General features: G+C 43.2%; 1 protein-coding gene across 2 annotated transcripts in view; it reads right to left on the bottom strand.

Annotated features, from left to right (window-relative positions):
* pappaa (pregnancy-associated plasma protein A, pappalysin 1a) overlaps positions 1-10,918 on the bottom strand; it is a 71,666-nt gene extending 60,748 nt beyond the window's left edge. Inside the window, exons 1-2 of one of the 2 annotated variants that reach the window (XM_037265534.1) lie at positions 9,365-10,918; positions 972-2,070 (exon numbers count right to left, since the gene is read on the bottom strand). In XM_037265534.1, the coding sequence (XP_037121429.1) occupies positions 972-2,070; positions 9,365-9,761 (1,496 nt within the window). In that variant the 5' untranslated portion in view covers positions 9,762-10,918. The remainder of the gene's footprint in view (positions 1-971; positions 2,071-9,364) is intronic. The other variant, XM_037265533.1, reaches the window with a different exon arrangement.
* Positions 10,919-19,895: the final 8,977 nt, after the last annotated feature.

The raw sequence follows: 19,895 nt of genomic DNA, 5'->3' as shown, positions 1-19,895 counted from the left end.
ACTCCCTGCTTTGTCCTCATTCAAGGCTACTGTGCTTTGTATCCCTGCAACCGAAATACGCTGAGGACTGGCAGAGGCCTATTTAAAAAAATTCAAAATATCTATGATCTCTGCCAGCTTTTAGTCGTCATTTACAAGCACATTACATTATGACAAAATAAATATTTTTGAAGGTCTACGTGTTTTCAAGCAGCCACATCAAATACCGCAATCCGTACGTTCATGTGCTGTACACCTGGAAGGACGCTGTGAAAAAAAATAGATCCTCACAAGTTTCTCCACTGTTTTTCGTTGGAAAATTCAGCCTCCTGTGTTTAGGGACCCTCACCTGCCTCCCAAGGAAACACGTCTGTGCGGTTTCCTGGGGAGTGCGGCATGTCTACAATAATTTCCATTGCTACAAGCGAAAGTCATTCTGGTCCCGCTTTCCTGACCTCTATTTGCCTTTACAGTGTTTACAATCTCACTCTTTCCGAATCAACTGCCGCCTCCAATCAAGACGGCTTAATTAGGATCACTGGCTACAGGAAACAAAGTAGAAAAAGGTGGGGGAGAGTTGTTGAAAAATACACACACACACACATGCACAAAATGATCCGTCTGGCTTGCGTATTTGCTACCAGAAGAGTCATCATGTAGCATTTGTTTTGTCCCGCTTGTGTGTGGAACGCTGATTGAACCAGGCCGAGGTAAGATTGGACTAGCAACTCCCGGAGGATTTCCCAGGCCACACAGGCTGGGAGTTGAGTTACAACTCAGCCGCAAACCAAATGGTCAGGAAGCAGGACTACACTTCCAAGCCCATCTTGCAGGGCGAGCACACTGACAGATTTATCTTTTGATCAATCGAGGAATGAGAGGTGTGGATTTGGTCTGCTGAAATTATCTCATCGAGACTTGAAGGAAATTAACCAAGTAATGTTGCGGTGATATACTTGAAAAACTACTAAAAAGATTGGTGGTGGGCTTACCTGTGTGGATAGGAGCAGTCGAAACAGGTCTTGGTCACATCCGTTACATCAGGGTTGCAACAGTCACCGCGGTCGTAGTCGAAATTTTCCCAGTTACATTCCGGGTCACACACGCCGTTTCCTTGCTTGCTCTTAGGGCAGCGACTCCGGTGGCCCGACACGCAGTCTCCTCCGTCGAAACCGGTGAGTGGATGGTTGCATTCTGGGTCGCAAATGGTGTCACCCACTTTGTTGATGTCGCAGTTAGCGAGGATCAATCTGTTCCGAAGGGACGAGTTGGTTATGTTATGAATGCTGAGCTCCCAGGTGATGTTGTAGGGACTGAAAGCGTCATTAAGACGCTGGTGCTGCAAGCTGATTTGGTGGTCTGACACGGTTGGCTTGGTCCGCGTATCGTCCCAGATATTTATCACGCGATAACGTACTTTCTTGGGGCGTCGGAAGCTGGAAAGCTGGTTGTAATTTTTGATGACCTCTACGTTGTCACAAATCGTTTGGCCACAAGCTGGGGGCTCTAGCGTCGTGTCTAATAATCCTTCAGCATTTCCTCCACCGCCATGAAAACCCATCCGTCCACTTCCCCTCAGCTCTGGCTGAGGAAAGCTACCGTCTTTTACAGTCAGCCACTTCCTGCCTGGATGCTCAAAAGTTTCACGTATGACCAGTTGAGGTAGATCTTGCAGATCCTCATTGCCCTGCATATCCCTGATAATCTGCCTCTGCCCCCGAGCATGCCTCCACAGGGCCACCCTCTCCACCGCCCCTCTGTAGTTATGATTCAGTGCGTTTCCCCCGATCATCAGTACTTTGCACTTTTTGGTCAGGTGACTGAAGACGTCACCCGATTGCTCGCGACTCACGCCAACTTGGGCGCCGTTGACAAAGAGCTTCATGTAGACGCCATCGTAGGTGACAGCGAGATGCGCCCATTGGTTTGGTACGTAGCGTGCATTGGAGTGGATGACGGTGGCCTTGTGAGCTCGATCTGTCTTAAGGGAGAAGAAGAAGCGAGGGTCTCGGTTGCCATGTTCACTGACCGACTGGATGCCAAGCAACCAGCCTCGGTCGCTGGAGGCGTAGAAACATTTGTCGTAAAGGCCTGGGAAGACAACACAAGAAAAGCTCGTTATTATGTGCATTTGCTTAGTCTGTCACAAGTGCAACAGGGAGGGCAGTTTTCTATTCAATAATGTGAGGTATAAATACGTTTACATAGAGAGCTCAACCTTTCGCATTCACATTCACACAGTCACTGAGTGGGAATTGAACTGATGCTGTCTGCACAGAAATCCGAGTCAGAGAATTATTTTTGCACCATCAGTGTTCATACTCAAATATTACAAAGAGGTACCTCTGTCCCTTTCCGTGAAAAATGTTGACTTTTATCTCCAGTTATCTGAGGCCGCTTTTACAGAAGACTCCAAAAGGTCTTATGTGGGAGTCAAGTGAATCCCCAGAGTTAAAAGACAGAAACTCAGGTGGAGAAAACTAACAGCAGCTGCTCTGGACTGACATGTTCAAGCTTCAGATAGTTGGCCGCAACACAATAGAGTCTGTTAGCCAGAGGGAGAAAGCGTGGTACAAATATGTCTCTGCAGGCAAACGTGAAGCATGGCAGAGATTCCATGCAGATTTGGGAGGGGGCATTTGTCCAAATAAAGCTGTGGATTTGGTCAGATATTGTGGTCTTGTCTTATCCGTCACGCAACGCTATCCGCAGTCAACACGTGATCACCCAGCATAACATTAGATACAGCAATACAACATTACTCCCGCCAATGAGCTTGATAAAACTCAACTCAATCCTATACATGACTAAAAAATCTAAAATATGTTAGACTCTGGTAATTGTGATTTCCAGCTGTCAAGATCGGAGCGCAGATACATAAATATGCTTTATTTTTCTTCCATATATCTGAGGGTGTGTTGTCCTGGAAATTGGGTTGAAGTGCATGTTTGTCTAAGGGGAAACTCCATGGAAATCTCTCTGTATAGGCTTTTCGCGAACACTGAGTGCATTTAAAGTTGTTAGTGTAAATGTCCCTTGCCAGCTAAGTAGCCAGAAAAGGCACAGTTCTCTGCTGAGGCCTTGTTTTTGTAGAGGCACCAAAACACCTTTTTCCTGTTTCACTTGGACCATGTGTGTCAGCTCCAGCATGGTAATGTGTTTTCACTTCTTAGGGGATCTCTGAATGCTAACTGTTTGTTTGTTTAATGCTTGTTGAGGTACGTATGAGACTGGCGCACACGTTCGGGTCCACGAGGGTTCACAGCGAATGCGAGTTTCTGGCCCAGGTTGCTGCAGGGACGTTTTGCAAAGATTCAAAGAGGCCTTGGCATGTCCGACATGGTTCATCACAGAGGATTTTGACTTGACAGCTGAAAGTAGAATACTTTCCTCCGATTTGTCTTTTTTTTAGAATTCCTTTGGACACTATAAAGGGTCTTAAGCCCCCCTGGAGCTGAGGAATAGTGATAGCTGTAGTGATTAATAAGATTTACAAAAATTGTCAACTGATAACAGTCATCTTATACTGAATTTGTAAGAAACTACTATTCCCAGAATGCACAGCAACAGCTACAAAGTTTTTTTCTGTTAGCGGCTACATTCACAAGTACTCATCGGTAGCCCAATCAGCCTGTCAACCTGATAGGCTGTTTGGAAACCTGTTAAAACTACTGGATTCTGGATCCAATAGTTAATTTCATATTTAAAGTGTGACATATTTTCAAATGATCTCTATGGAATTCACACGTCAGGAAAACCTCCATGAGCCATATATTAGGGCCACCCCAGTCTTCACAGAATCATGCCTTTTGGTGGTTGTGCATGTATTGCCAGGTTATGCATGATGGATATGAAAGAAAATATTTACAACTAGTTACCTTAATATGATTTCCTATTCATTCCTTCATGTTTCAAACCACTTATCCTCACAATGGTCCAAGGCGTGCTGGAGTCTATCACACTCTAGAGGCACTCTAACTTATTGTCGTAATTGTTGCCATCAATATTTGAAGGTTAATATTAATCGCAATAATAATTTATCCAAATTCGCTTGTCCCATATCTTGGTTCCGCAATCGATCAATCTGGCTAATGGTGAGTGCTAACTTTTATCTGGTTCTCATTAGACAGCCAGCTGCCTCAGGATGCATTCATTAACTTGCTAATTCAACGGACTTATGTTCAAAAGAAGAGCGACGGCCCGGGTTCAGCGTCAAGGTCAGGTCTTAGGTGGATGACGTCCGCCGCCTTTCACCTCATTTGGAAGGAAAGAGCCCTCCATCTGTCAGCTAGTGCACTCAAGGCTAAAAGGTGTGCTCCAATGCTCGCAGGGCTCCTCGTGTAAACAGCTGTCATAATTCTGCCATGCTCAATTAATCTAACACACTACACTTTTCCAGAGCCTGATTTCGGGACTTGCCTGCTTTGTAGACTCAATATACAGGTGTGTGTGAATATATACTGTATATAAAGACTGTATATTTATATATATATATACGTATATATATATATGACCACTAAACGACCCCCTAAAAAGTTATTTTCTCACATTTACTGGCTCCGGCAAATAGTTCTATGAAACTGCTGTCTACATAGTGCTTCCTGTCAAACAGCAGAAACAGATGGACTAGTATGAAGTGATTACATAAAATCCACATAATAGTGCTTTGTGCTGAAAGTTGTGCAATTTCAGATGAGAAAAACCTATTATAAAAACCGTAATTCCCGGACTATAAGCCGCACTAGCTAAAATTAGGGGAAAATCCTGTTTTGTTCATAGATATTAACTGCACTGGACTATAAGCCGCAGGTGTTTTAAATGCAATATTCTCATTTTTATTACCTGTATTACCAAAACAAATCCTTTGACAATATCAGAAAAATCATGAGAAATCTGTAGATAAGACACACCAGACTAAAAGCAGCAGGGTTCAAAGCTTGTGCATAACGTAGTCGCTTATAGTCCGGAAATTACTATATTGCAAATGAAGGTAACATTAGCAGTCCGCACATTCATTCAGTGCTCCTTCTTGTCAAACAGCATAAATTGATGGACTCCACTGATGGACCAGCATGGCTGAGAGTCCAATGAAGCTTTCTACCTTTCTCAGTGCTCATTCTTATCAAACAGCACTAGCTATAAAAAAAAATCAAATTAAGTTCTTTGTGCAATACAAGCTGAGAGCCCTAGAATGAGAAGCTAATATTAGCAGCCTACGTAGACATTCTTCTACTCAAATGTACCACACCAGTCATAGAAAGACATTTGTTTGCAAAAGGTCTAGTGAGGTGGTCTATGATTCTTTAAATTTTGTACCGAGAATTTCTGGTCGAGCTTCAAACGTTTTGATTGTACTTCAAGCACAACCACTGTACATTACATTTGATATATTATCCATTTGTGTCCACACACATTAAGGGATTTGCAGTCGTTCCAAAGGCCGCCTTGAATTTGTCTCAGTCCAAGAAAAACACCCACAGGAAACAAAAGGCTCGAAAAAGTAAAGCACCACTAACACACGCACACACATGCGCTACAAAGAAACACGTCGGCTTTGACAAACAATGAAGAATGTGTTGACTTTGTCACCCTACGAGAGGTGAAATAACTTTTTGTCCTAAAGCCCTGAAGAATGATGGAAAATGCAGCTGATATTTAATCTAAAACATGAAAAATGAAATCATATTGATGATAAAAATGTCATGACATCACATATTGAGACTTTAAACATTTAACTAGGCTGTCAGGCTTAAATATTCAAGACTACTTTTGGAGTCTTTGCACTTGCGAGTCTGCCAAAAAGATTCAGTTAAAAGCGTTTCGGGTTATTGGACCCTGACAGCTTTTTTTGCACCGTAACTTTTTATTGTGACATTGACATCCCATTAAGGTAACTGGCGGCGCTCATATTCACTTGAGGATGAAACGTATAAGAGTTTAAGATAATAATCACCGTTGTTACACTCAACTCCTTTTATAAATCAACCCGTTTGTTCTTCCTTCAGCTAGTTGATGACAATTATTGACATGAGCAGAAATAGGCCGATGGAGATGTTCTAAAAAAAACTATATTGAACAATTGTATGTCTGATGTACATCTACCCATTTTCTATACCGCGTGTCCATTTTTTTTCTTAAGCCTTATGAAGGTTGTATATATGCTTTGTTGACCCGGTTTTGTGTATCGTCACTTGCTCCACCATCATGGTGAATAATCCTCCCGAGGTATGTGAAGTTGTCTGTATTCTCCAGGACCTGCTTTTGTATTGTTCTATGTGTTGGTGTATTGGCATTGATGGGCATGACTTTAGTTTTATTGATGTTTATGCTCAGTCCAACCTTCTTGCCATAGTGTTGAAGTCTATCAGTCTTTTCTTGCAAGTGTGCGTATGATAGAAGGGCTAGGTCATCCGCAAAGTCGAGGTTTTCACTGGTGGAATGGAGGGTCCATCTTATCCCCCTTGCCTTTTCCTCAGTGGTTCTCCTCATGACCCAGTCTGTCGGCAGATTGTAGAGTAGTGCTGACATCACACATCCTTGGCGGACTCCAGATCCTACAATAAAGCTGGTAGTGCTTGTTCCCACTGTGCAAGAAAAGCCGTTCCAGAACTGTTGGATGAAGTTGATTGTGTGGGAGGGGATTCCATAGTTTCTCATGATTTTCCAGAGACTATCTCGATGGATGTTGTCAAACGCTATGTCGTGATATGTGCTATGTCCGGTGAACAGATATGTTGATCCTGCACAATGACATTCTTCTCGGCCAGGAAGTGTCAGATGCGAACTTTTCTGATGCACAATCATCCTCACTCGCAGAATCGATTACAGTTTTCACTGTACCTTATGTGCAAGAATGTGAGAGGATACCCTGAAGAAAACCCAAATAAATGCAAGATGCTAACAAGTAGGCCACCGTGCTGGCATCTGTACGACAACCACTTGAAAATCTCAAATGGACATATGAAGTCTTTTCCTTCCCAGTATAACAGTTTTTGTGGTGAAGTACAAATGATTGCCTTCATCTGGTTTGTACCAGACATGAATACAACTCAAGGAATTGAAGCACCGGATTACAGTACATCTGTTATCTCAGTAAATATCAGCCGACGTCTGCATGGAATTCTCCCTGGAGAGAACCCTGGTTTGCCTTGCCATTTATTTTCTTCTTCCCTTGATGCGGTACAACGCAAAATGACCCGGATACGGGGCTAAAAGGCCACAACAAAGTTTGCATAACATTTGGTTGCAGAACTTGATGTTCTGATCGTGTGTATGTGTGCGTGTGTGTCTGTCTGTGTGTCTGTGTGTGTAACAGAATATTTTTTTCTTTAAAGCTGGGATCAATTCTGACCACATGTAACAGTCACAGCAGCACTAAGCTTAAGAAGAGCACAAGACGTACCCAGAGATTTGATCTGCTGAGTGTTAACGGATGCCTATTGACAGTATTGGCCGACCAAACAGACAACCTTGCCAGCTCTCTGGTCAGAAAGGAACATAGGCTACCCCTCTTAAAGAGCCCTCCATGCACACCAAATAATGTCACCTTTTTGGTATTAGTTACTCCAGGGAACATATTAGGGAAGGGACAAGAGGTCTAATTGCCAGGTGCAACTCAGTAAACAACCACAGTGCAGCTCAGCCTCTGGCTATCAATATGCTTTTGACAGGACGTCAAACTTGGCGAATGCTCACCAATAATGGGGGAGAGTCTTTGTGGCACAGCATGTACTATATGCACATTTTTGGGGGGTTTAATCAAATCGATAGTACGCTATTTGTTGTAAATAGTATGATCTTGAAATTATGTTTTGGAATCGTTACAGTTACACAGTGTACATCCTGGGGAATGTCAGAACATGGCTCTTATGCCCATCTGAAAAGCATGGGTTCACTATGTATGGACATAAAAAAATGAATAATTATTATTTTAAATGTTAGTCCAGCCCGTAATTGATTAATTCATACATAAAGAGCATCCTGCCACTTGTCCCTGCACACTGACGTGATTTTTCCCCTTAGACTGTCGGATGTCCCGTGCGGCTTCCCCCAACTTTCCAAATGAAAACTAACAACACAAGTAAACGGGTCAAAAATGAGAAACTTTAGAAGAGAGCGAGGGGAGGAGGGGCGGCACTGGGGACACAGGAAAGGAGAAAACTGAAATGGTCAAAACAAGTCAGTCTAGAAAACAGCTGCAGCAAACAAGCCGCATGGATCAAAACAAGGGGATGGGGCATTTGCAGAGGCCTGAATTTAGATTTAAAAGATTAGGCTTTATTGGGAATGTTTGATCATCTTATTTGCTCTTTTTAGGGATGGCAGTTTTCCTCCCCACCCCCAGCATGGCAGAAGGCGACAAAGTAGTGAGATATGGCGAGGGGGGTCAATATTTATGTTAGAATCATGTTCTAATTTCATTTAGTGCATCTTTAAAGGTGTTAATGTGTATGATGCACTGCCTCCCAGGGTTTATGTGTACTTATTATTATCATTATTATTATTATCACCACAAACTCTTACAATGCTTTTTTTTTTTTTTTTTTTGCAGAGCATCCCCTGCCAACTGGCAGCTCTAAAAAGTGTACTCTGCAAACAACACACACACACTACTGTGATTATTTGGGTGTGAAGTCAGACACAGATAGAAATAAGTAAATTTGCTCAGATGGTTGAGTGAAAGTCCCACCAAAAACGTGCTGCATGCTTACGCGCGAGGAGGTACCGGGTTCATTCCAGTTCAGTTCAGTTCGGTTCGGTTCAAAGGCAGCCAAGCAGCCATCTGCACAACAACGCAAAGGCAGCAGCAGGTAACGTGTGGCACGACGCTCCCTATTGGCGAACCAAGGTAGCGCGGGTTGTCGTGCACTGTAAATTGGTTGAACGTTTCGACTTTTGGTGCCGCTTTGTACGCACGGCTGCAAACCCGAATGGACAACCCCACTCGAGCTCCTGAAATCCCGTCTCCACATCATGACCTTATCATCTACTTAATCTAATTAACAGCTTTTATATTGCGTGGTGGGAGATCAGTATGACCGGTGCGTAAAAGTGCGCAAAAAGCATCCAATCATTTGAAATAACGTCCTAAAAATGCGTGCCCGGCAACTTCTCGTGACGTGCTCGCGCCGCCAAACTTTTTGACCATTACATCATAGTTTTAAAATAGCCAAGTGGGCTTTTGGAGGAATACGTCTGAACGCGCGTCGACACCAGCTGACACGCTAAATCTGCTCCATCCAAGCTGCATGCAAGTGCGTTGCTCTGTCCTCAAATGATGCAAAGTTAGAACATGCACGCGCTGACATTATTGTGCGGTGCGGATTAAGTGATCTAAACTACACCTAAAATAGCAAATAAAAATAAATACGCAGTGGGTTCCTACCTGCTATAACAGTGGGTGATCGCTGACCTCCCTCCGGCTTGATCCACATCTCAAGTGTGAAGCTTCCTCTGGGGATCTCCACGCCGGGCTTCAGCCGGAGCTGGTCGCCCCTGCCGGTGAAATAGACAGCCTTGCCCCGCTCAGGGGAGCTCACCTCCGGCTGCGAGGAGGGGCGTCGACGCTGGCGGAGCCCCTGGCGCTCCAAGCCGGCCAGGGAGCGCTTGCCCCGGGGCAGACGCGTGGCGCAAGCCCCCGGGACGATGGCTCTTGCCTCCCTCATGCGCACCAAGTCCCTCTTGGATCTGCCTTTCCGCCGCTCCACAGTTCCGCACTCTGATCCAAAACACAGGATGAGAATCACCAGACAGGACACCCAGGGAGACGTCCAAAGTTTCATTTTTTCACAATGAAAAATGCCAACAAATGTGACATAAAAATCCCGAATAGAAAAATATAGTCCACAATTCCTCCTCTGTTTGGAATCCTCTTCTTTTTTTGCGGTTGAAAGTGTCTAAATAAACCTCATAAAGCTTTGCTGTTTTCCCCTTCTCTTTATAATGCTAAGCCACGACCCCCTCTCTTCTTAAGCAAAACTACTGTGAGACATTGAGGGGACACGAGGAATATTTGATTCATGTATGTGTTCCACGGTGCCTTTTCAATGGGTCCCATTTAGCCAAAGGGATGACTAATAACTAATCAATCAAGGAGAGGGGGGTACGGCCGATGGCCCCCCCTCCTCATCTCACCCCCCTCACCCCCCCTCTTGGACGGTAGGAGTTACTCGCAGAGATCCACAGTTGTCCGCCAAGCTACTGTCACACCTTTTTTTCCTCTTTCCTTTCTTTTTTGGAATTATTTATCCCACCCTTAAAAATGAATAAGACGTTTCACCAATTAAAAGGCGTGGGAAAGTGACAGCGAGACGACCGCTCATATTTACTCAAAGAAATCTTCACAAACAAAAGGAAAAAGGTCCCAACTTCCTTTAGGATGCTGTGTTTAAAAAAATAAATAAAAAAAAGTCAAAGAAGTTGAAGCGGACAGGGAGAGGGGCTGCAGAGCCACAGCATCGCCGTCCTCACGCGCGCCTAAAGCGGTCACACTTGTGCGCACCAGTCGCTCCTCGCTTGCGGAGCCGGTTTCTCCCCAAGTGTGTTGTCTGTGTGCGTGTATTCGAAAAGAACAACTCGTGTTTCAAATGTTTCGGCTTTGTGTGTCTGTGTGTGCGCGCGCGTGCGTGCCCGTGTGTATGTGGTCTTATTCCCCCATCGACCCATCCCCTCTCCTTCAAAGTGGGAAGTCACACGCGCACACAGGCGCGTGCACGCACACAGGTAGGGCTCGCACTGTCCACGGCATGCTGAGATATGATGACGTTTAGTGTGTGCTGTATCCCCCTAGTGGCTATAACCGGAACTAGCTTGCCATGCATGCTCAGTAAAATCCATAATTATGACACATCAATTAATTGCTTTCGGAAACATTCCCCAATAATGTGCTCCAGGACCAAACAGTCACAATCACCAATCTGCACAAGCAAATTTTGAAAGGCAATCTTTCAACATTCTTAACAGTCATACAAGTGTACAAAGAAGCAAGGTTGGTGCCTTAAATGATGATGTCACAGATGGACCTCGCTAATTTTTTTAACATAACTGTGAAAAGTTAATAAAAACAGACTGAATTGCGTTTCTTTCCGTACTTTGGTATGTTCACATTCAAGTAATTTGACTTTTAATGAATTTACATGCATGGCTTTAATTTAATATGTATTTCATATACAGTAATCCCAAGTAGTAACTTTGTGTCGACTTTCAATGTGATGTCTTTCCGCAGACTGCGTGACGTTCTTTTCCATAAACTTTGTATTTACTTTTAGTTTATTTCCATTGACTTTACACATCATATTTCCACAAGCTTTAAGTTAAGTGTCTTTCCATTGACTTTACATGTAGACTCTGTCCTTAGAAACCTTAACTGTGGTGTCTTTTTCCATAGAGACCGTCAAGTGGAATGTGCCTTGTGCTCGTCGGTTGCTGTTTGTTGTAAATGTGTGTTGCCACCGATCATAAAAGGAAAGCGGGAACAAACATTTAATATTTGCTTTCTTTCTTCTTGTGTTGTTGCGACTTCAGCCCACATATTTCCTTTTGTGTCTCTTGTATGGGGTGTGTGGGGGGGTTGTTGGGGGGGGAGTGACATGTTGGTATATTGAAAAGGTGTGTGACCTTAAAAGAAAGGGACACATGTTTTAAAATAGGGGCGAAATGTTTTACAGATTCAGCTGCACTTTTTTTGGGTTGGGGTGAGGGGTATCCCATACGTATTTTCTCGCCCAAGTAGTAGAAATGCAAAAGTTTGAGACTAATGTCTGTTGTGTATTAAGTGGGGATTCAGCATCTTGTTACGCAATTTACAATAGTCTGTCTTGCAGCCCCGCCCCATTCGAACCCAGGGCCTTAGTTAGGCTACACCATCTCTCCTTATTATGCAAGATCATCCGGTTATTTTGAGATTTGACGCTCCAGAAATAACAACATCCAGTTTGAACCGACAGACACCTAAGAGGCCTAAGGCCAAGAAGCTGCCAGACCCCACTTGCAATGTGTTTCCATAAGCTTTGAATTAAGAGCCTTTGCATAGGCCAGACCCCCGAGAAGCTGCATTCTGCTTCCCGCAAAGCATAGTGAACCCACTTTGCGCCATCAGTCGTTAGAACGATGACCAAAATTAGAATCGGTCCTTTACGATGGAGCGCGTTGGTGTACATCGTCCAACTCCCGGGGCGATGTGGTCGCTTGTTCTCACTTGTGTTTAGAGAAAAGCGGTTGCGGCGTACTCCCGCAATAATCCCACTGCGTCATCCGAGCCACTGTGGAGCAAGAGGCAGCAGATAAATAGGAAAAAAAACACAGCCTCATAATCCATTAATGCACTGAGCTTAATCTGTGACTGTTTGAAAGTGCAAACCTAAATGCCGTCGCCTTTTCAAACATTGTTGCTGATCTTACGCCATCTACGTCCGAGTGTCAACGCTGTGTAAGGATATCTGTGACTATCGAGCACAATCATAAAAATATCCACGATAGGATTCTATGACGCTGCCAGAACCTCAAATGGGCTTCTCTTTCTAAATAGCGTTAGAGAATAACCCATTAAAGCTTTTAAGAGTATAATCCCAACTCCAAACTAACAGCAGCGGCTCAAATTTTCAGCCATTTCGTGAAAACTGTCACGCAGAACACCCCCCCCCCAGCTCGGAAAAGAGAACCACTTGAGGGCCGCAAGCGACCAGCGTTGAGGTGTTGTTTGTTACTTTTAACCAACGGCAAAGATTATAGGGAAATGTATACGTGAAACGCATAAATCGGGTTTAATCTTTTCTAATGCTTTTGACAGCTGTCATTTTTTTTTTTTAGATGCGCTTAGCATGGAAGGGCAGCCTGCTCACTGGAGTATTTATATGGTGTGAATGCTGGACAGGGGAAAGAGGAAAAAGCAGACCACAAAACAGTTGTGTTAGCATCAAAGATAATGCTAATGTTAAAGATGGTGCACGGTCTCATAAATTAGCGAAAGCATTAATTTTGTTGGAATCCTGAAAGGGGTGCACAGTATCAAAAGTTGCCTTTTTTTTTTTTTTTTTTAGGGTAAGAACAAGGGGTGAGGAGGTGCGCCAGCTCTGTCATGATGTTGAAAGGAGGGTGCGGCTTAAAAAGTTGGGGAACGGCTGATCTAAAGGATTATGAAGCAATAATTGGAAGGTCACATTTCAGCATTAGTCTGCTTAGCTCAGTGTAGATGTCAGTGTATAGTTGAGTCATTTCATCTCTGATTTCTAGCCTTGAATGATGTCTCCCCATAAGACTTTCCATCAGCACATCATGATCTATTACATTTTACTTGTTTTTTTTTCTAATTTCTATATTTCATCCCAGCATCTCTAACTCCCCCCCGGTTGGCCACTTGATCTTCCCTCGTCCACGTGCTCTGGCATCCATTAGTCATAGCTTCCAGCTGTGGTGCGACACAAACACACGCAAACACACATAAGAGGAGGTGGGATGCCACCGCGTTTTTCATCCCAATCCCATCGTCTTGAACGCCGCTTGGCCTCTTGCTTGAGGTTGCATTTGAGCCAGTTTTGCCGATGCATGAGGAGCACTGACAAGACTCGGTCCAATCGACAAAATAATTTGGGTCCATGAAAGCATTGTCATGGTTTGCAGGTTGACATTTTGTCCAAATTTCCCGTTTTTAAATGAGCTCTGGTTTGCAATGTGCTTCATGAATGAACCTGGGTTCTTTTGCCTAAAAAAGGACATACAGTCAAGAAAATCTCTCTAAAATTTTGGGGGTGCTTCAGCACTAGCAAAAACGAGCTTAGATGGGCATAAAAAACTTCGACCAGCATCCTGGAAGTAGTTTTAATGTATTAATAAGGTGATAAATAAGCCAAAACATTGAGTTTGTCTTCACAGTCCACTTTAAGAGAGGTGTTTTCAAGTGGATGTGTTGACTGAGTATTTTTGGACACTTTTGCTTTATGTTGGTTCATTACAAAAATTAATGAGCTCACAAAATTTATAGCCACCGCCGCACGGTTAAGCAGTAATATAGACGAAAGCGTTAAGGTGCCAGGCTTTATGGGTTTTTTTGAGAAGATCAATTGTTCGTCAAAAGGGAGAAAGTGTGATGAATTGGTCTTAACAGGAAGGCCCCGGCGTTCAAAAAGTCGCCGTCACTGCCACATCCTGGAGTTTGGCTGCGGCTGTTGTGAGTGAGGCGTGTAGTAAATAATATTAATCCATTATGGCTCGACGACCACAACCAAGGCTGCTGGAGCCTTGTTTGAATTGCTCTGCTTGCGGGGGAAGAATTATATGCGCCGAGTATGGCGCAGTCAGCACACCGCTGCTCGCCACCACCACTGCCCCTCCGTCTAGACGCTAGGAAACGTCCATATGGAGATGTTTAACGCGCTCGTTAGCCGGCCTGCTTGAAATACACTTGCACTGACGCTCGTCCATAAAAACACAAAGTCGAGTGCTTTGCGCGGACGAATGAACCGGGCTGACGCATCCGAGGATTTTTTTGGGCACGAGGCCACGCAGTTGCCAAGCGTGGCTGGAACAGCGAAGGCGTAAGGAATGAGATGATTCCTCGGAACGCTTCTTGAGGTAGTCTGATCCCTTTGGTTGAAGATGAGTGGAAAATGTTTGCTAAGGTGAATGGGATACGGCCCATTGGAAGAATATGAAAATAATAACTTCATTGGTTAAAGGCGCACCCCTTTCAATATGCACAACGTTTCACGCATGATCTCTTTTTTAAAAACAGGCCATTTTCTTATGTTTTAATCCTCGCATCCTCTTGGACATTTCTTCGGATTGGGAAGACATTTTCTAAAAGGAAAAAGTATCGACCTATCAAAGCCCCAAAAATGCCATTCACAAACATTTGAAGCAAAGCAACTTCTCTCCCTCTCTCAATACTCAACAAAAGGTCATTTGATGACTTCTGAAGCAGCACACACACAATTCAACATAAAGTGCAGCAGAGTTAGCACACACATTCCCAAGCTTACTAAACTGCACTCCCCGTCCCCCTAACATCCCAACAGAGTTCCCGGGTTCTTATTTTCTAAGGAAAAAGTAATAAATAGGAATATAAATACAATCGCAATGTTACAAAATGAACTTTTATATATTGACATTAACATTTTGAGGAGAAGGAAAAAAGTCATAATATTGATAATAAAGGCATTCATCCACTTTACATGATTTCCTTTGGGAAAAGTATATTTACGAACAGATCACAAGGTCAAGCAGCATCATTTGAAAGGTTTGCAACAATCCGTCGGCCAAACCCAACATGAAAACATGCCGACAAATTCAAAGCACTCTCAAGTGTCCTTGAAGTTTTTTTTTTTTTCTCCCCAATACAACAAAGACTTTTTGCTCAATACAGTTCATTAAATGCAGCCAGGTCCCCCGACAAAAGCATATTTACACTGAACTAATGTTGATAAAACCATGAGCCACACTAAGCAAGAAATTATTACAGAATTTATTCTTTTAGATCAGCCAATCCCAAACTTGCAGCCCTTTTAACATCCGACCGAGACTCACTGAGTTGACCCTTGACCTTGGATTGCTAACCACATTTAAATTCTCGGAGGGGGGGAAAAAAATGGGCGGAATGCCCAGCATGTATAAGGTCAACAACAAGAAAACAACACGACGTGAAGAATTCAACTCATTCACTTTGGAGAGCGCTCAGTGTGTCAACAACATTTCGTGTGTTGTTGACATTACTGAAATGCGCGGCTGAAATGTATATGCGGGGCGGAGGAGGCGGCGTAATGCGTTTAGCGGGCGGGCTAAGGCTGAAAAACACATGCTGCGGCATAAGTAAACAATGCAGATGAGCAAACAATGGGTGCATGCTGATTCACAGTCAACAATGCTACGCCGCACCTTAATGTGTCTGGGCCACACAATGCAAAAAGCCGATTATGCAAATTGGGGTTATCGAGGACACGCCGATGTAACAATGGCACCGAGTTGATTGAGCTGCACTGTATGCGCGTGCGTGCGCGCGTGTGTGTGTGTGTGTGTAAGCCACCATTCCCATGGGTAGCCTTTCGCAAACCCTATAGCTTCTGATGCGAGGCCTCATTATAGGCCCCGCCATCAATCAAGAGGTCAAAGGGTTGTGGCAGATCAATATAGCCTGATCAATCAGCTCATCTTTTTTCTTTTTCTTTTTTTTTTTTAATGACGTCGGGAATCATTAAACCTTGTAAAACAAACCTTGCCTCCTGCCTTGCATTTTCTCCCCTCATTTTGAAGGACACTGCCAAGGACTCCCGACATGGACGTGCGTCATCACGTTGCACCTGGAGTGCCCTCGCCACATCTGCGACACTTTGCAAGGAAAACACAACCACACACAGACACGCACGCACACACTTGCACGCAGTCGACGTTGTTTAAGCTCATATTAGCGTATTGACACGTTACCATGGAGAAAAAAAAAAACATAAAAACATCAAATAGTACGGCGATTAGCCACGCTTACTCCCATTTAACTATAAATCATGCATCATGTATCCAAATCGCAAGCTCATTCTCTTTTCATGCCAAGCTTTGGAAAATTGCGATGAGCCATTAGCTTTAATTATCAAAGCTAATAAATGGGTCATTTTTCAGAATCCTATCAAATCAAAATTGCCCAATTGGCGCCTGTGCCAGGGAACTATTCTCCCACAGGAATCATCAGAGCCAAAAGAGGTTACAAATCATGGAAAAATGAGAGGGGAGAATTTAGAATAGGGAACTACACTGTATGCTAAATGACAAGTTTGTTTTGATTTTTTTCCTTTTAACTGTAAAAATATTCAGTTAAATCCATAATGACAAAAATAGGCCTTAGAACATAGTATGTTAGAGAGTACATACTGTAAGTGCACTTGCACACTCGAACGAGATCTATCACTCACAAGTATTTGGACGAAGACATTTTTATCCTCGCTATAAAACGCCACAATGGATATGAAATAAGGTAACCTCGATGTGATTGAAGTGTCAACTTTGCACTTCTGAGGTGATGAATTATGTCATTTTTCACAATATAAAATCGCTCTCTTACGAGAAGGCCTCTCGATATTGTTTGGTCAATATACACAAAGGATAAAGAAATACAATTAACTCCTACTTCTTAAACTTGCTCATTTTTGGGATGGTGGTTCTGTCCAATGTAAATGCAGTATGGCATTTGTTACCATGACAACCAGGGGTAGAAACTGTGTGGGGGCAGTTGTCATCTAAAACATACCTAACTGTTATGTAACAGTGTTGCGGGAGTACAGAGGTCACATAGGCTAGTCAGAAAAAGGTAAAAAAGTTTACTTACATTTTGATTTCATACTTGATGAGTGGGCAGGGATTCCAAAAACTCAGTTGTCAGATTCTGAAGTTTCAAAGAAAGCATTTACCATTCTGCAACAAAAGAGTAGCTCTATTTTCAAAGGCTTACAAACATTAAAAACAAATTACTTCATTTGTAATACTTACAAGCTTATTGACATTACAAAAATTGTGAGTTTCCTCCCTGAGATGCTTTGCCAGGTTTTGATTTGCTGGTCGTTTCTGGGTCTTGATGACTTTAATTGTGTTCATAGGACAGCACTAATAAGAGGAAGGAAGTTAGAAAAACATAGATGAAAAAAAAATATTGATGTTCAGGTATTATTTACATTGGACAGGTGAAACTTATTGCAGATTGCTGGAGAGAGAAAACGAAATGAGCTATCCAAGCTATTCACTTAGTACAAAACAATCAGGGGCAATATCATAAAAATGCAATGGAAGACATTTTAGAGAGGAAGGGATGGGGAAAAAAAGGCAAAGGAACAACAGGAGGAGCAGATTGTTTGAGGAAGAGGAGTCAACTTTAGTAACTTTGCGACTCATAGTAACTTCCTTGCCAAGTTACACACTCTGATAGAGAATCAGTGGTGGCAATGACGCATGTGTGTGAAGAGCAAACAAGCCTGTTTCCCTAAATCCAACAGTCCACAATGCAAATGACACGCGAGCTTTTTTCAGCTGCACGGAACGTCCGGATCATGGTGGCGATGAATAAATGATGACAGTGAGATCTGTTGGGTTGGGTTGAAAGGGATTGAGGGGAGAGACCTGGGGTGGTGGGGGGGGGAATTATGTTTTAGGGGCTATTTATAGCACCGCAGCAGAAATTTAACCTTGACCTCCTTTCGGCACAGCAACCGTGCAGCCCGGCCTCCTCCAGTCAAACGTCACTTTTTTTGACTTGGACATGAATTTTTTAAATGCCTCGGAAATTCCCCATCACGGGGCTTCACTTGGGGAATTTGTGGTGGTGGATGTTTGGGGGAACACATTGTAAATATTTGTTTGACTTGACTTCCTCTCTAATTTGCAATTAATATTTAACTTTTCCACTTGTGGAATATTTGAACACAAGGTGTGTCTGAAAAATTCCAGGAACAGCATCACAAAAGATGAATTTCAAATCTGAACTATAAGATAAGCAAAAGTAAGCAAACAAAAAGTGATTCCCATAAGTCTAAACACATTTTCCACAGTTTTCTGCAAAGTCTTTGTGCACTCCTGGAAGGGTCAAAACAGTTGACCTTGGTGACCCCCTTAATCTTGAAGGGGGGAGGGGAGGGCACAGAAGATTATATATATATATTATTGAGAGCTTTCCCCAGGTTGTTCTTGACCAGGAATCCTTAAAATTGCATCGTCAAGCTGGATCTGTTTAACCTGTCAGGACTTTCTGAATAAAGCAAACGGAGCAGGATCTCTGGACATGCTGCTTGACCTTCTCGCCCAAGGTGAAGGGGATACATATACTGTATTTTGTGACACCAATCTTAGAACCTTTCTGACACCCCGTTGACTTTAATGCAATTTTACATGTATGTATTGTAAATGTAGGCCTATGTAACTGCAGAGTCAGCCAGTGGAGCGGGAAGACAATGCAGTGCGGGCAAGGTGCCAGATGCTGGCTGAGGGGCTTGTGAGGTCACGGCCTAGGTGGAGTGTTAGCGGGAACGACACCTGACAGCAAGCCGGCCGGATGCGCCTTGGCACTTCTGTACATTCGTGTCACTCCTGATAAGTCAGGTGCTCCATACAGGAAGGAGAGGAAGAGGAGGAAGAGGAGAATGCCTCTTCCTTCCTGATTGTTCTTGCTCAGTGAGGAGACGAACAGGGTAGCTCTACCCAGACCCCTTTCTATATGGCCCCACAGTTAATTAGATTAGTTTGACGAACGCTTCTTTTGGTCATTATGGTTTCATGCATGCACGCAGGAAATACATCAACCAATTGCATGACTTGACGCAACTAAACCTATCACATGATTAATTCAGAGCAGCTTGGCATGGCAAGCAGTGACAAAGATATTTATATAGTAGAAAACTTAGGTGCGGGAGAAAAGGGGGATATTTAATTGTGGTTGACTTTCAAGCAACTCTGGACCAGGTTGTAGGTTAAATCTAAAGGGACACTGCCATCTAGCGGTCGAGTATAGTATAAAGGTCATGTTATCAAAAAAGCTCGTGGGATAATACCAACCCAAAGATGATATAAATATTTATGTACTGAAACAATTATCGTCTCAATCTACTCTCACAACTATTTAGTTGATTTGTTATTTGAAAACCAAGCTCTTGCATAGATAAGAGGTTAATCACACAGGTTTGTGCTCACTTTGCCATCTACTGGAAGAACATTGAATTGTTCTGCTTGTCACAATTTAAAATCCTTTATGGGAATCACATGTAGAAATCCCACCTTCACGGTATTAACATATTCATCTATTAATACATTATTCACAGGACGCCAGAGATGCAAATATCTCTGTGAAAGCTTGGAAATAATTAAAAAAGGATGCTATTCATCCCGAAAATCTATATCAAGATTCAAGAAGTTTATTGGCCATGTTTGGGCATGCCAAACAAGGAATTTGACCC

Source organism: Syngnathus acus, chromosome 12, assembly GCF_901709675.1.
Source record: "Syngnathus acus chromosome 12, fSynAcu1.2, whole genome shotgun sequence".
Lineage (NCBI taxonomy): Eukaryota > Metazoa > Chordata > Actinopteri > Syngnathiformes > Syngnathidae > Syngnathus > Syngnathus acus.
Note: the sequence above shows the minus strand (reverse complement) of the source record. Positions and strands in the feature narration are given on the sequence as shown.